The sequence below is a fragment of the Colletotrichum spaethianum genome (genome assembly GCF_022836535.1).
Source record: "Colletotrichum spaethianum MAFF 239500 DNA, contig41, whole genome shotgun sequence".
Lineage (NCBI taxonomy): Eukaryota > Fungi > Ascomycota > Sordariomycetes > Glomerellales > Glomerellaceae > Colletotrichum > Colletotrichum spaethianum.
Window position 1 is genome coordinate 114,628 of NW_026054811.1, and position 15,705 is coordinate 130,332.

The following is a 15,705-nucleotide window of genomic DNA, read 5'->3' on the forward strand; positions in this document are numbered from 1 at the left end:
GCTCGCGTGCCCAGTCTCGGCTTGTGCAGTCCTGGCACTGCGAGCCCAATGGCTGGGCTGCTCGCCCGGTCGCCCGCAGAATCGTTCGATGCAGGCGCACACCTCGGTCGAGATTTCTCCTCGTGTCTTTCGTGTCTTGGGTTTTCTTGGTGGTGTGGACGGGACCGGGATCGGGTCTGTTACGCGGAGGCACGGAGAAGGGCTAGAAGCGCACGAGATGCTTGTTGGGTTGCTCGTTGCGAGTTTGTCCTCTCCCTCGCCCTTCTGTTTCGCGAATCGCCGGTTGTCCGGGTGCGACGTTGATCGTCGTTCGTGAACCGTTCCCCGAAGCCGCCTTTGATTGATAATCCTCCGCATAGTGGTGATCTCCGAAGTGGCAGAGCCCAGCCCTCCCCCTCCTTTCCCCCTCTGCGCTTAAATTGCCGAACGCCGACGAGCGACTGCCATGGGACACCGGCGCTGTACACGGCGCAGTTTGTCATGTTACGGGCGCTATGGGAAAGACTAAAGGTGGCCTGATATCTCCAGAGTCTGGGGAACCGAGGGGGGCCACTGGAGCGCTGCAGCGTGGGTTTCGCACGCGCAAAAGGTCGGACGAATGTCTTGGCCCAGAGCTTGTTGTTCCAATGTCGCATCCGAATCCTCGCCCACCATCCGACCAGGCCGGGTGTGGGAAGCCCGGCCGCGAATGTTGTGACAAAGTCTGCTGGAAAAAGCGGAGTTTTTGTGAGTTTTATGGTATGTGCGAGCGACTGAACTGTAAAGACGACCAGACAACACAACACCATGGCCCACAGGCTGTCTTGATTCACGAGCCTTTCGATGCAGTTTAGTGTGAGTGGTCCTCTGCGTCTCTGTCTGATGGAGATATGGAGGAGTTAAGGATAGTGCCGGTATGGGGATGGTACGATGTCCCGCCATGACGTGGGAAATCAGTGATAAGGCGCAATTCCCGTGTAAAATCGATTTGTCCCGCTATTCGGTCACTGGCTGTCACTGAGATGAGATGCCTTCGAGGGGCGGAGAACACCTACCAGCGGCGGGAGAGCGGAGGACGAGCAAGGAAGGGGAGGGGTCGTTTTTGTCATTTTGGTAGGTCTCGACGAATTATGGACAGCATTGTTGCGGTGGCCGAACGCGTGGGATCCAGCCGTCCCGGGGGGCTGTATTAGGGCTGTGGGTTTCCGATGTCACTCTCTGTGTCGAGTCTTCCCTTGTCTCTGCATCTCGAGCTACACAGCCAGTAGCGGTGCGTGCACTCTACATACAGGTCGCCCGCCCGGTGTCTGGGAATGGCGCGGTCCGTCGAACGTTGGGGACGTTTGGGATGGTGGAGATCCCTGAAACGGGGAGAGGAGGAGGAGGGGGAGGAGTAGCAACACCTAGCTAGCTGCAGACCGCAGAGAGAGTACGAGAACAACGCCCGGTGAGGAGGTGATGAATGGCGGCCCTGCCCTTGTTGGATGATGAGCCCGGCGTTGGTCGGCAAGATACTGGCAACTGTCTCATCGTGTTGTCTTGGGCCTCTCAAACGAGAGGAGCTCCAGTGTCCGCCTCGGTAGTGAGCTGCTGGAGCACCACGTCCAGAGACATACATCTGCAACCCGCATCAAGAACCGAACCGGCGGTTTCCTCGGGGCTTCAACTGTGAACATTATCTCCGGACAGCACAGCACAGCAGCACTTTCCAAGGGCCTCGGGTCGGGTTCGGGGCTGGCGCGCTAAGACGACCATTCGCATCCTCCCAGCGCACATCAACGTTGTCTCGTCCCTGTCCCCCGTCGTCCGTTCCCCCTCCTTGGCCTCCTCCACCGTCAATCGCTAGCTCTGGCGGGCTGCGATGCCATCCCCTGCCACCCTGTGCGTTCCCTGCTCTGTCCTAGCCCCGTCCTCCCGGAGTTGCCTTGCAGGCTGCCAGGAAAATGGCGCGGGAAAGACAGCGAAAGGCGCAAAAAAAAAAAAAAAAAAAAGCAGAGAGCCAGCGACACCCAACCCAGGGAGTCCACCAAAAAAGTGATGCGCCATACAGGAATCCAACCCCCAACCGAGCGTTGCGACACCGCGCAGGGGGGGGTGGAAAACCGTGGCCGCTGGGCAGACCAGCAGAGAGCCGAGAGAGTGAGAGAGAGAAAGAAGAAAATGGGGCACGGCCGGCGGCGCGCGCGGTGTCTCTCGGCTTGTGAAGAAAATTCCCCGTTCCTTCCCAACCTGATGAATATTAAGAACGTGCCTTCCTTTTTCTCCCAGCCGAGCTCCGCCTTGACTTTCCTCTCTCTTCCCACCTTCTTCCCTCCTTCAACCACCAAACCCTCCTCTCGACAACGCTCTCCTCCCTGCTGATAAAAGCTCCTCTGCCTTGCGCGCAGATACCCAAGGCCTCCATTTGACAAAGAAAAAACATAAAACACAAAATCAACAGATCCCTCGGACTGCACAACGGTGTTCCCTACCGCTCCAAAAGTTTAACCTCGATACCCGTCGCCAGCGCCACGCAACAGAAAAGCTTTATCATCCCAGGCAAGGAGGAGAGTCGACACAACCGAACTTACTCCCACCTCCATAGATTTTTCTTCATATACCCGCACGAACGAGCTTCGTCTACTTTCAGTTTCACTACGTATTTTCGGACTTCCCTCGACACGTATTACCTTCACAATGTTCGCGACCAGAGTTCTCCGCCAGGCTGCCGCCCACGCCGAGCGTACCCCGAGCATCAAGTTCCTCGGCCGCCGCACCATTCCTTGTACGTCCTGTTCTTCAATTCTTGTGCTCTTCTGGCCTACGTGCTAATCACCTCTCCCGCAGCCTCCATTGACCACACCCCGGCTCCTCACCCGGCCTCGCCCACCGGCAAGCTGCCATCCAACTTCGGCAACGGCTCTGCCTCCCCCAAGCACAACAACTTCAGCGCTTACCGTGACCACGCCCAGCAGCACGGTCCTCTTCAGCGCTCCATCAGCTCCGGCGTTGGCGGCACCTCTGGCCACAACCTCGGCCCCGTCGTCCCCCCTTCGGGCGTCTTCTTTGACCGCTCCGAGCTGCCCGCCCGCTTCCGCCGCCAGCCCCTCGACATGGCCGAGATCGAGGCTGTCGAGTCCGGCGGTGCCGCCCTCTTCGGCTGATTTCGGTTGCCTAGAAGCAATAGAACAGCCACCATGGACCACGTCTTTAACTTTATGAATGACTGAAAAGACGGGCTCACCATGATAAGAATCCGCGGGCAGGACAAGAAACGAGCGACGAAGGGGGGTTGAGGTGACGATCCAAAAAATCAAGGCGGGCACGTGTGTACGAAGACGAGAGACTACGGTGGACATGACCCCCGTCCATCACAAACAGCCCCCCGGGATTGGGGCTTTCGGCAGGACACGGAAAACTCGGCAACACCAAGTACGTCACGCACTCGTGACGAGAAGGCAAGGAAAAGTTATAAGCAGAAAAGGGAAGGTCGGCGGCTTCGCGTTTTTTACTGCAAGCTACAAGCATGTGCTTGAGGTGACCGAACCGGATCCCACCGCCGAGTGGGAGCTTGGCTGGGACCGCAGGAGTTTGCTGGGCTATACAACATCCAAACGCATGGACAAGAGCTGTCTGCTTGTCTGTAGCTTTGGCTTCTTTTTTCTATTTCCTTAACCTCACATCGACTGTTCCCAATCTATCCTGTACCGATAGTCTAAGCTCGTCACACAAAATATCACCGTGCATTCACAAACGTTGCAAATCAATCCCGAATACTCCCCGTTCAGAGCGTTGTTGACATGTGCTCGCAGCTCAATTGATGTCATGTGGAGCTCTGCAGGTCTCTGTCTTCTATTGCGACCATTTCCCGCACCGCGAACCAATGCTAGTTGGCCCATGTGACAGCTTCATGCAGCTTGTCGAACCACCTGCGTCCGTAGCTCCGGGACGTTGGGAAAACGTGCACTCGGCCTTTTGGGGGAAGCATTGACGTTTCTCTACCCCAACTTCTCAAAACCATCCGATTGTTTCCTGTTTCCCGCTTCCGTCATTTCCCGAGGTAGCCGACTCGACGTCGGCCAACCAGTCCGAGAGCCTCAGCCACGGAATTGACAAAGGTCCGTGGAAATGAGCTCCGTGTAGAGCACAAGCCACAAAGGCCGTGCACAAACTGACTTCTAGCCACACACGTCGGCAGAACCGCGGGATACCTTCATCTGACGTTTTAGCTGACACATCATCGGGCACAAAACTTGGAGCTCCATGGCGAACAACTGTCCCGGCGTCATCGGAACCACCCGACGGGTCAACCTCGAAGGTCGCCACCCAATCAAACGGCATCAACCACATCTTGCCAAATAAAGGTCCCAGAGCAATACCTGCTTCTCCACTTAAAAAGTTGATGCATCGAGGGATCCGATTTCGAAACGGTTCCTCACCCAGCCAAGCTGACCCAGCGCAAGAAACCCAATGCAATTCCTGTCGCATATCCCTACGACGCACTCAGACCTGAGCCAGACAAACAAAGAAAGAAACCCCGTTGCAACCCTGTTCCCCGGAATCTGGATCTAGACCGCCCGCTCCGCATCGGATCTACCGCGTCCAGACTACGGCCCATCGAGGGGAGCGGAAGCCTCTAGTATAGATAAATCCCGACATCTCCAGGACCACCTGCGCGTCTATTCCTCAACTGGTATGAACATTACGCCCCTACTCGCAGCTACGATCATTCCAAAATGAACGCCGATCTCGTGGACCTCGTCTTCCTAACCTGCTCGCAACCTCCAGCTTCAGCCCCGACCCCCTCCTACTCCCACTCCTCCGCCATTGACTACGAAAATCACATCATGTCAGACCCCAAGAACGACGCCGCCCCCGAGACATGTCCCGTCGATCATAAGGCCCGTGAAGCCTGGCTGCAGCACGCCCGCGCCGCGAACCCGAGCGAGGCGCATCCTCACCCGCCGCATCCCGTCATCACTCCCGCCGACGTCCCGCCCCCGCAGTCGCAGTCGCAATCCTGGACGCAGTCCCTGCTGTCTCTGACGCCTTTCTCGACGCCCTCCCCGTCTCCGAACAATCCCGCGACGCCATCCTCCGCCTCTTCCGCCGGCGCCGAGGCCTGTCCCGTAGACCACAAGTCCCGCGAAGCATGGCTCGCCCAAGCCCGCGCCGCAAGCGCCGCAGCGAACCCTCACACCTCCCCCGTGAGAAAGCAAAATCCCCATCAATCCCTTGACCAAGCTTCACCACAGCCCTCACAATCTTGGACCGAGTCCCTCAAATCCTACATTCCGTTCACCTCTTCCTCGAAAACACAGGACGCGCCGAATCCCTTGCACTCAGTACCCACGAAACCAGGCCTCGACACCGAGCGCGAGGTCTCGACGATCCCCCGGACGGCGACCTCGGCGTACCCAGGCAACAGCCGGCCCTCGAACCACGAGCAGGAGACGGGCGCGGACGAGGCAACGGGGAACTGGATCTACCCCTCCCAAAAGATGTTCTTTGACGCCATGAAGCGTAAGGGTCACGACACCCGCGCCGCGGACATGGCGACAGTGGTGCCGATCCATAACGCCGTCAACGAGAGGGCGTGGAAGGAGATCAAGGAATGGGAGAAGCCGTATCTCGAGGGTACAGCGTGAGCCTCCCCTACACCCCATCGCCGCGTTTCCTATACTCCCTTAGTCGGGGGAATGCTTGAATCTGAAGAGACTGTAGACTGACAACAAACAGCTGCGACGGCCCCAAACTCCACTCCTTCCTTGGTCTCAGCACAAACATGTCCCCCAAGGCGCGCGTCAACACCCTGCTGGGCTACACCCCGCCCTTTGACCGCCACGACTGGATCGTCGACCGCTGCGGCACGCAGGTCGAGTACGTCATCGACTTCTACGCCGGCCGCCCAGACGCCCACGGCAAGCCTAGCTTCTACCTTGACGTCCGCCCGAAGCTGAACAGCTGGGAGGGCGTCAAGATGCGGGCGCTGAGGGGCGTCGGGCTGGCTTGAGCGTGGGCTGTCAGATCAAGCTTGAACATGGATGTGGAATTTGTCCTGTAATATGGTGAAGGAGGATGGCGGAAATGTACAAAAGTGTATCGGCGTGGTTGGATATTTTATGAACGTTAGCAGCATTGGGACCGGCGCAGATATCCCGAGGGTGGGATACCTTGGGGAGACTAGTCTTTGCTCGTAGAGGCAAGCCGCGTTGGTCTTTGTCTCAGGGACGAACCTCATCCCACTCAATTCACATTTTAAGAACTTTTACACCCATAGCTATTGCCTTTCCTTCCCCCTTTGCGTCTTTCCGGAGCAAAAACAGGCGCTATTGTTCACAATCGCCTTGTTTCCTGAGATAGAGACCCGAGACCCAACTCTGCCTTTCGTGTTACAGCTTGAAGTGGCTATACGGGTGTGGTGATGCGTCTTGATGCCGAGAAGCGTTTCAGTCAAGCTCGTGGACTGATCGCAATTCTCTTCAACCACGAGGCACCCATCTCTATTCGAATCAATCATTCACCACTCAGCCAAGGGATCTTTCGCTCATCCAAGAGCCAAAGTGGTCCGGTTGTATGCCTCCAACTGTATATCATTTGATGATAAAATGGGCAACATATTGACTCGCATGAGGATCCTCCCCTATTGCCCATCATATTGTAGTACAGCAAATCAGTCCGCGAGAAGTTGATAGAACTCAGCTAAAAAGCTTCAATTGACTATAAATCGTGAGATCAGGAGTGTACATTGCAGATACCAGGGATAATAAGCCCTAGCAGCTCTGAAACCCGGGATTAGCAGCCTGAATTTAGACGCTGGGGGTACATTCAGACCCGCCGAAGCATAGTATTTCTAGAATCCACACTCGGGTAGTGGAATGCCTGCATTTCCCAGAACAAAGTCTTGCCGGGTCTGCCATTCCCAGAAGCCGAGTCCCGGCCTTACATGGTTACCATCAAGGACTTTGCTTCTAAGCTTCCATGGGTCATTACCGCTTAGCCGTAGTTGTGGTTTGACTGGACTATGACTTGATGGCAAAACTGTACCAAAATCAGACATGATTTCTTAAAATGACATTGACGAACGTGCCATTTCACGGCCCGCAGGTGTGTAAGTTCATATATCATTGACTGATGGACTGTCAAACCCCGCAGCCAATCCGCCACTACCGGTTTGTTTGCTATGGAAAGTCATCTATCGCTGATCCACTCCTTCCAAGACATGACTCTAGATGTGCAAAACTGCGCATACTCCTGATGAGTCCTCATGCCGTTAGGACCGTCTCGGCCATCCCAAGTCTAGCCTCTTCAATTACTTATCATGTTGAACACTCCTTGGTTAGTGCCCTCCGGATGTTCTTACATACGAAAACCCCTTAACTACTTCCACGCTCTACTGCCAGAGTCAAAAACATAGGAATCTTTGATAACAGTGTGAGTTCTAAGTGATATTCGGCTTCATTTGCAGAGCAACAAAGAAAGGGGCCTTGACGAGGGGATTGAATGCATGCCAACTGTGTTCATGTTGGAAGCGTAAGCACTTGCACTGCAGATCTTCGTTTCGACGAGTCGAAGAGAGTAACGGGATGTGCCTCAACGGTCGTGCATCGTACAGTTACACCGCATTTCCCCATGTGGGATGTCACATGTGGATCGTTGGCTGTATGCAAATGACACTGCCTAGTTTACGGCTTACCCTTTCGAAATTCAGATGCGGGGTCTGACAGTGTCTGACGAATGTCTCGCGACAAAGTAGGGGCATACCTATTCTTGTCTCGGCGCCTGTTTGCGCAGGATGCAACGCTGGCTGCCCAGGCGATTTATCCGTTGGGCGGTAATGCGGTAGGCCATTTTGATGAGGGGTTCATGCTTGGAACAAGCCTGCCGAGATGGCGTTGTACAAGGTGGCCGCTTGTTTGGCCTTGGCTGGATTAATATCTGGGTGCAACGGATTGCAGTTGCGCGTGTTGGCCAGTACATATGTCCCAGGCCACCCCCGTGCCTCGCTTGTTATCTTTCGCCTTCCACGCACATGTCGTTTCGAACGATTCCACATCATGGTCTACGTGTTCCTCATTCCCCTAGCGGTTATTGCTATTGCTGTCTTCCAACTGCGGAATGTTGGAAGACGGCCCAAAGACTATCCTCCTGGCCCTCCCACCTTGCCGTTGATCGGTAATTTACATCAGATCCCATCGAAACAACCGCACCACCAGTTCCAGAAGTGGGCGAAAGAGTACGGGTATGTTAGACCAGGCAACAGTCCACGTGAAGACCAATGTGACCAACGTACTGACATTGACGTCGCTAAAAGTCCCGTATACTCCCTCATCCTCGGCACCAAGGTTATGGTCGTACTTTCGTCTGACTTGGCGGTAAAAGACCTGTTGAACAAACGCAGTAGCATCTACTCCTCTCGAACCGATGTATATCTCGGAAACGTAGTCAGTGCGAATCTCCGCGTTGTTCTCATGGTAAGTCTTGGGCGGCAGAAGCTGACCGGGGCGTTCCTCGATGCCACTTTCAAGGCTGACGAAGAACAGAAATACGGAGACACATGGCGAATGATTCGAAAAATATTCCACCAGGTTCTGAATATCAGTGCAGCCAAGGGCTACGTCCCATACCAGGATCTTGAGAGCAAGCAGATGTTGTCCGGGTTTCTGGATGAACCGCATCACTTTATCGACCACATCCGCCGGTTCACTAACTCGCTCACGACGCAGATGGTGTTTGGGTTCCGTACGGCGAGCATTCACGACGAGAAGCTGAAGAAGCTATACCACTGCATTGAGAAGTGGAGCGAGGTTGTGGGCTCTTCCGCGGCGGCTCTTCTGGATGTGTACCCAATTCTCAGAAGTCTAGGTTCATTGCTGCCAGGGAAAAGATACGCCAAAGGTCTGCACAGAGAAGAGAGGGCTTTGTATGTCGGTCACTGGATGGATGCGAAAAGTCGCGTTCTTCAGGGGACAGCAAAGGTAAGTCCCCACAGGCTTGTCGGTTGAGTGGACACCAGACGGCTGACTGAGATCAGCCGTGTTTCTGCATGGGTATCCTCGAAAGCCAGAAGACTCTAGGTTTCTCTGATGATCTAGCAGGGTATATATCTGGATCCGCCCTCGAAGCAGGTTCGGATACCACCGCAGCCACACTAACGGGCTTCGTCCAGGCCATGGTTCTGTACCCTTCCGTACAAAAACAAGCCCGGGAGGAATTGGACCGTATCTGCGGCACAGAAAGACTCCCAACACTAGATGACTGGGAGTCTATGCCCTACATACGAGCATGTATCAAGGAAGCTCTGCGGTGGATGCCAACGGCGATCCTTGGGATTCCCCATGCCGTCATCAAGGATGACGAATACATGGGCTACAAGATTCCGAAAGGGGCTGGGGTCATACTGAATGTATGGGCCATCAATATGGACGAGGCCAGGTTCGAGGACCCCCGAGCTTTTAACCCGTCTCGTTATGAAGGCGACGACCAGAACTCCTTTGAGTCGGCGATGAATGGCAACCCTGCAAAGCGTGACCACTACGTATTCGGCGCGGGCCGGCGTCTATGTCAAGGGATGCATATTGCTGACAGATCACTGTTCTTGAGTATCTCGAGGCTACTGTGGGCTTTCAACTTTGACAGGGCCGTCGATGGTCAGGGGCGTGAACTGGTGCCGGACGCGGACGATCTCATTGAGGGAGTCTTGGTGCAGCCGAGACCGTTTCCTGCAAAGATCACGCCAAGAAGCGAGGCTCATGCACAGATTATTCGCAAGGAGTGGGAGGCGAGTCAAGAGCTTCTCGATGAGGACAAACAATGGGAGGAAATCCCGCGCGGAATGGTGTACGAGTCTCTGGTGTCGTCGGATTTGAAAGAGTGAGCCTGAGGAGGCGGGAGAATCTTTGCGTGTGATGAGGTTAGAGTTATCTTGACCCGGCTTGTAAAAAGCTATTGCGTTTTGCCAGAAGTGATCTCAAACTATTTCAGTCGACTTACAGCTAGGGGGACAGTTACGTAAAAAGGATTTGGAACTGGGAGCGAGCTGGATCATGAAGCATTTACACGAGACAGGGTCCTCCAAACCACGGTACGAGAAAACCATGCTTACCCGATCACCGATCATATAGGACTGTTGAAACTCATAGCTAAGTAGACTTCCTTTTTCTTGGCTTAAGGCCCGTGGTATTGTTCGCATAGTGATTGCGCTTGCCTGATATCTTCCTCCGTACATGACGCATTAAGGCGCTAGCAGACACCTAGTCCACGAGTACAAATAAGGGAAAGGAGCGCCAGCCATGCGGAAATCATATTCTCAGTTGTGTATTTCAGTCTTTCTCAAGATTGGTTCAAGCAGGGACACCAGCTACCCAGAGTTGCAGGACTCCATACTGCGGCCATGTAGCCCAACACTCCATTTCGCAAAGAAAGCGGCTCACACGTCTGTTCCAAAGTTCGGTATTATGATGGTTGCTCCAGCATCTGCTGCCTAATTTCAGACAAGTTGATCGATCAGATATGGTCCCAGTATGACAGTATGCCCCTCATAAAATCCGGCAACCGCGGCAGCACCGACCACAACATAGGCAACGGTCAGGTATGTTACGACCCGGTCCTGTCACCCTTTTTCACCGCAGACCAGATGCCTTCCATGATGGAGCGGTGATATAAACAGCGAACAAGTCTTGGTATTGTAGAGCGTCGAGGCAAGTGTGGTGGCCTACTTGACTGTGGCACATAAGGGCATTGCTAAGGCGAAATTAAGGTCATGTAGGAATAACATCTGCTACAGGCAACGAATACCCTGATTCTTACTAATCTTTTTGGAAGCTTCTATGTTTAAAAACAACGTAAAGATTACGGGATTCTCGGGGTGTACCCGTCAAGGTCTTCTGACCAACTTCAACTGACTTGATGAGCGCGCAATGTCTTCAATAAGCTGTGTTCCTTATAATGATCCAATGCGTCGCCGAGGAACGTTGTTATACACCGGCATTTCACTGATCATCGCTCATGCTCTGAACTTCTCAGGGGCCCTCTCCTCGCTCGTATCCTGAGGCGCAGCCTTCGCCTTTCCCCTTCCGGGCGCCGCCTCAAACTTGTCAGCCCACTTACCCTCCTGCTTGAACATGGAAAGACACTGAATCGCCGAGGGCGTGCCATACTCTGGATCAGCACCGCCTTCTAGAAGGACCTGTGCGAGCCCCGTTAGCAATGACGTCTGGAATTCTGTGCAGGTACCACAGCCAAGTAGCATCCATGCCTGTAACGGGCTGGCCCAAGGCTAGTAGTTGCATCTTGCTGACTTGCCTCAACAACAGAATCTAAACGCTTGAAGACAGCGCCTGCAAGAGGACTCTGGCGCTTGTCATTCAATCTGTTAGGATCGGCTCCATGTTGTATCAGGAGCTTGACTAGGTCAGCGTGGCCGTAGTACGCCGCCAGCATCAGCTGCTCTGAAGGTTAGCCACAACGCGACTTTGGACTGATGGTTTGAAACAGCACGCTGGAACCGGCCCTGGAAAGCCTCAGTGATGAGCATCACCACTCACCAAGGTGTCTCCTTTCTCGTTCGTCAGGTTGGGCGGTAGCCCGTCCAGAATAGCCTCCTCAAGGACACTCTTATTGCCTTCGCGGGCAGCATTGTACATGCTAGCGGCTAATTTAATGGCCTCTAGCGACGGCGAAAACGCCGTAGCGGATGTCAGGCTTGTCCCGCTCATGGTGGTCGATAAGAGATGGTGTACTTGTTTTGTACAGGCTGGTTATGTGACTTAGTAATGCCAGCAACGATTGTGGTTCCTTGCCGTGGAAGGCGAGATTGAAATTAATGCGGTGAGCGGGGTCGTAGCAACGCACGCTAGGTATCCAGTTAAATTCGGGGGAATATTCGAGAAAGCATTAGTAAGCCGAGACATTATTGGCCCGGACTCTAGACCACTACGTAGTCTGAAGTCTGTTAACGCTACAAGTTAGTACAGAGGGACGTAAAAATAGTCAAACCACAACATTCAAAAACTCCAGAACAGTACCAAACCCATTCAAGTCAACGCATCTTATATAGGCGTCTTTTCATAGACATTTACTGGTGTAATATTTCAAAGAGCTTGACTGTTCTGGTGCGCTGATTCGAGCACTGATTTGAGCTAGCGTTGCAGTAACTTTGAGTTGTCTTTGCACCTGTTGTTCAACCATAGAAGTAACACTTTCTTAGAGCGATCCCAAAGGTTGGGTGTGCAGAGGTTAAGTAACTGACTTCACCTTGCTCTACCTCATAGTGCGCAAAAGTCGATAGGTTGCAAGAACACACATAAAGTCGGAGCCAAGGATAGCTGAGAGGCAAATGCTGGCCTGTAGCCAACCCAGACTCTGTATTGGGTTGAAGAAGCTTGTATGGGCAAAAATATAGAATGGCAGATGATTTCCACTGATAGGCCAGCAGCCTTGGGCTCAGCACTACTTGGTATTGAGTGAATGTTCCCGATTTCGACTTCAGAGCCTAATCACCAAGCTTGCTGGCATACTAGTTATGCATAAAAATAGTTGGAGGTATACCCTTCTAACTGATGAGAGAAAAAGAACGCAAGACCGACACTAGACATTCAGATCGATCCAAGATAACACGTACACTGCCTTCGTATTAAGTACACCTATCTATAAGTGTGTCTCATCGTGTCGCTAGTGGGCGCAACCCTACTGGCGTTCGCTTCGCCACGGCGACGTACTTTTCAGGGTTTAGGCATGTAATGCTTGGAAAGTTCACCTGTCGTGAAATTGGACGGTGGCGTTACCAAATTGCCGACAAGATATTTTGATTGGGCGAACTTGGGGAAAATCGAATGATTGTAGTGACTGTTGAGTTAAAGGGGCTATTCTGTGGGTTGATTGGACTACTCGGGGACCTAAGTATGCTCGGCCGAGATCGGAAATGATGTCGAGAGTTTGCAGTCAGAATGCGTGTTCCGCGCCCTGTACGCCCTTTTGAAATTTTTTTTTGGATGGTTTGTTAGACAATCGATTCGAAAACTTTATTAATTGACTAGGCGGCCTGAAGACAGGTCTTGCATCGCGTGGATGTAATAACACAATGATTACAATTTGAGTTGTGCAGCAAGTCCATGCTTACGATGTCCACAACAATGACAACGGTTGAACTCGTCACCACAGCAGTGACACCACTGCCGCAGTTCTCAACCTCATCAACATGTTCACGGGAGCCAAACCACGCAGATCTTCCGTCCGATTCCGCACAACATGGGCACCTTTCTCAAGGCAAAACGATGGTCGTCATCTCATCTGTGACCTGTATCACCGGCGTTAGCTCTCTTCTGGCCGGCATCGTAACTGTCTGCATTCCTGCTATGGCTAAAGACGTTAATCTGGAAAAGAGTCTACTACTATGGTATGAAGCAATGCTTGAAAATTTACCGGTAGTGTTTGGAATGTCTTCTTACAGTTTCTAAAAAGGCCTGCTTCTGCATACGCCTTGACCTGCGGATGCACCCTCCTACTTGCTGGAGCTATGACCGACCTCTACGGCGCCCGACAACTCTACCTCCTGGGTTGCTTCTTTCAGTCGGGTTTCACACTTGCCTGTGGCATGGCAAGGACGGGAATCCAGCTGATCATTTTCCGAGCCTTTGCAGGAGTTGCCATCTCAATGTGCCTGCCCTCTGCCGTGAGTGTTATCACACACGCCTTCCCAGCAGGCAAGCGGAGAAACACTGCTTTCGCGTCCATGGGCGGGGGTCAACCAATCGGGTTCTCCATTGGTCTTAGTGTAGGCGGCGTCTTCACTGACACGATCGGCTGGAGATGGGGATTCTATATCGCGGCGATTATCAATACAGTCGTGTTCCTCATCGCGTTGAAGTGGTTGCCTAGTAAAGAAAAGAAAGAGCCAGTAACGTGGCATCGCTTCAGAACTGAAGTTGACTGGGCCGGGGCCTTTCTTGCTAGCGGCTTTCTATCAATGATCTCTTATGTGCTTGCGTAAGTCTGGTCCAGTACCCATGAGAACAGTGTCATATGGAACTGACGTTCGATAGCGTCATCACAGACAGTATACACGAGATGAAGAAAGCCGAGAACATCGCCCTTCTGGCCACCTCTGCTGTCCTCGCTGGCGGATACATCGCTTGGGTTGAGCGACAAGAACGCCTGGGACGGCCCGCGGTTATCCCTAACTCGCTGTGGAAGAATCATACATTTACCGGCATCTGTGTTAGCGTCTTCATGGTATGGGGTGCCTTCAATGCGACAGAGCAGCTCAGCTCCTTTTACCTCCAATACCTCCAAAAGCTCTCTGCGATTGACACCTCGGTACGCTTTTTGCCAGCTCCCTTTGGTGGAGTGTTGGCTAGCATTGTTGCAGGGCTCGTCGTGCACCGTGTTCGCGCGGACCTAGCCATCCTCCTCGCTGTCGTCCTCTCAAGCCTGTCACCGCTGCTGATGGCAATTGTCGACCCCGCATGGTCTTACTGGACATGCATTTTCTGGGCAATGTTCATGAATGCAATTGGTGCGGACACGCTATTCACCATTTCCAACTTACTGATCACTTCGCTGTTCCCAGCTCGACAGCAAGGTGTGGCCGGAAGCGTATTTAACACTATCGCCCAAATCGGCAAGAGCGTTGGCTTGGCATCCTCGGGTGCCATAGCGAGTGCGGTGACAGCACATTCCACAGTGGCAGACAAGGAGAGCCCGACAGCGTTGCTGGAGGGTTATCGGGCATCGTTCTGGTATTGCTTTGCTCTGTATGGCGCAACTCTAATTGTGACTGTCTGGGGTCTCAGAATGATCGGCAAAGTGGGCGTCAAGAAAGAGTAAAAGAGATCTCGGTGAGCCCGGAGGACTGCTCGGTAAGCAACTGCAGAGGAAATTCTGGCATTGCACCTTCCATGACTTGACAACTAGGAAAGCACGGATTCAGTCACGCAGCGGGAACCCTACCCGTTCAAACTGAGGGAGGATGCCAAGATGCCACCCACGCCATCTCATATCTTGCCAAAGCTTCAGGAGAGAAATACATCAGCCAGAGTGAACAGCGGCGAAAAGGGGCGGTTTTGGATTTTCACCGCAAGCTAGCTGAAGCTTATCTGGCGGGGAGCTTCCCAGCATGTCTCGGTCGCTCGGGAGGGAATGTTTTGCGCGTCGACAAGCCACCCAGGCATGACTCAGCGGCTTGCTGTTTAGCCGACTCGAGGACTCCGGCGTCCGAAGTCATGGGCGAAAGTCGAAAAAGGGGTATGCACACGGGTCTACTGTTTATGAGCGTCTCGCCCACCACAGGTGGAAACACCGGATGATACTAAATTCTAGTTTCTGCCAACCCTTAGTCCCTTCCTACATGAAGCTTACAATTATGGATCTGACATTGAAAGATTATGCATTTCGCTACACCTGCGGAGTGTCGTCATCGCAAGACGGACTCGTCCTGGCTTCACTGTCGCTGCAGGATTTGGATGGTTAGTGTAAAGTCCGCAGCGCGGACAAGTGCACGAGAATAAGGGTGGTGGACATTGGGGCCATGTCTGTCCTTTATCAACCAGCGATCCACAAAGTCCGAGAAGGCAATGACTCCGGACGGGCTCGGCATGTTGGTGACGGACGTGTCATCGCATAACATTGATCTCGGCATGCTGCTGACAGCCGTAGCTCTGCCCAGCAACGTAAATCTCCCGTGGAGAGTCCCGGCAGCGATGCAAGCGATGTGACGCCAGATTTACGGATGGTGCAGAGGTTATACGG

At 53.3% G+C, this 15,705-nt stretch overlaps 5 protein-coding genes across 5 annotated transcripts; 4 read left to right on the top strand and 1 right to left on the bottom strand.

Annotated features, from left to right (window-relative positions):
- Window positions 1-2,655: 2,655 nt before the first annotated feature.
- Window positions 2,656-3,122, top strand: ColSpa_10995 (37S ribosomal protein YMR-31, mitochondrial; the record flags this gene model as incomplete). Its single annotated transcript, XM_049277207.1, has 2 exons — window positions 2,656-2,743; window positions 2,806-3,122. The coding sequence occupies 2 exons, from the start codon at window positions 2,656-2,658 to the stop codon at window positions 3,120-3,122; spliced, it is 405 nt and encodes a 134-aa protein (XP_049133164.1).
- Window positions 3,123-4,694: 1,572 nt separating this feature from the next.
- ColSpa_10996 (putative cytochrome P450 CYP13A1) lies at window positions 4,695-5,971 on the top strand (the record flags this gene model as incomplete). The annotated part of the gene is made up of 2 exons (XM_049277208.1): window positions 4,695-5,602; window positions 5,698-5,971. 2 exons carry the CDS (start codon window positions 4,695-4,697, stop codon window positions 5,969-5,971), a joined length of 1,182 nt encoding a protein of 393 aa, XP_049133165.1.
- A 2,044-nt stretch (window positions 5,972-8,015) lies between these two features.
- ColSpa_10997 (cytochrome P450 monooxygenase yanC) lies at window positions 8,016-9,835 on the top strand (the record flags this gene model as incomplete). Its single annotated transcript, XM_049277209.1, has 4 exons — window positions 8,016-8,200; window positions 8,273-8,432; window positions 8,547-8,936; window positions 8,993-9,835. The coding sequence occupies 4 exons, from the start codon at window positions 8,016-8,018 to the stop codon at window positions 9,833-9,835; spliced, it is 1,578 nt and encodes a 525-aa protein (XP_049133166.1).
- Window positions 9,836-10,963: 1,128 nt separating this feature from the next.
- On the bottom strand, window positions 10,964-11,675 carry ColSpa_10998 (putative ankyrin repeat protein RF_0381; the record flags this gene model as incomplete). Its single annotated transcript, XM_049277210.1, has 3 exons — window positions 10,964-11,136; window positions 11,259-11,403; window positions 11,505-11,675. The coding sequence occupies 3 exons, from the start codon at window positions 11,673-11,675 to the stop codon at window positions 10,964-10,966; spliced, it is 489 nt and encodes a 162-aa protein (XP_049133167.1).
- Window positions 11,676-14,025: 2,350 nt separating this feature from the next.
- Window positions 14,026-14,784, top strand: ColSpa_10999 (efflux pump terJ; the record flags this gene model as incomplete). The annotated part of the gene is made up of 1 exon (XM_049277211.1): window positions 14,026-14,784. The coding sequence occupies one exon, from the start codon at window positions 14,026-14,028 to the stop codon at window positions 14,782-14,784; it is 759 nt and encodes a 252-aa protein (XP_049133168.1).
- Between the last annotated feature and the right edge of the window lie 921 nt (window positions 14,785-15,705).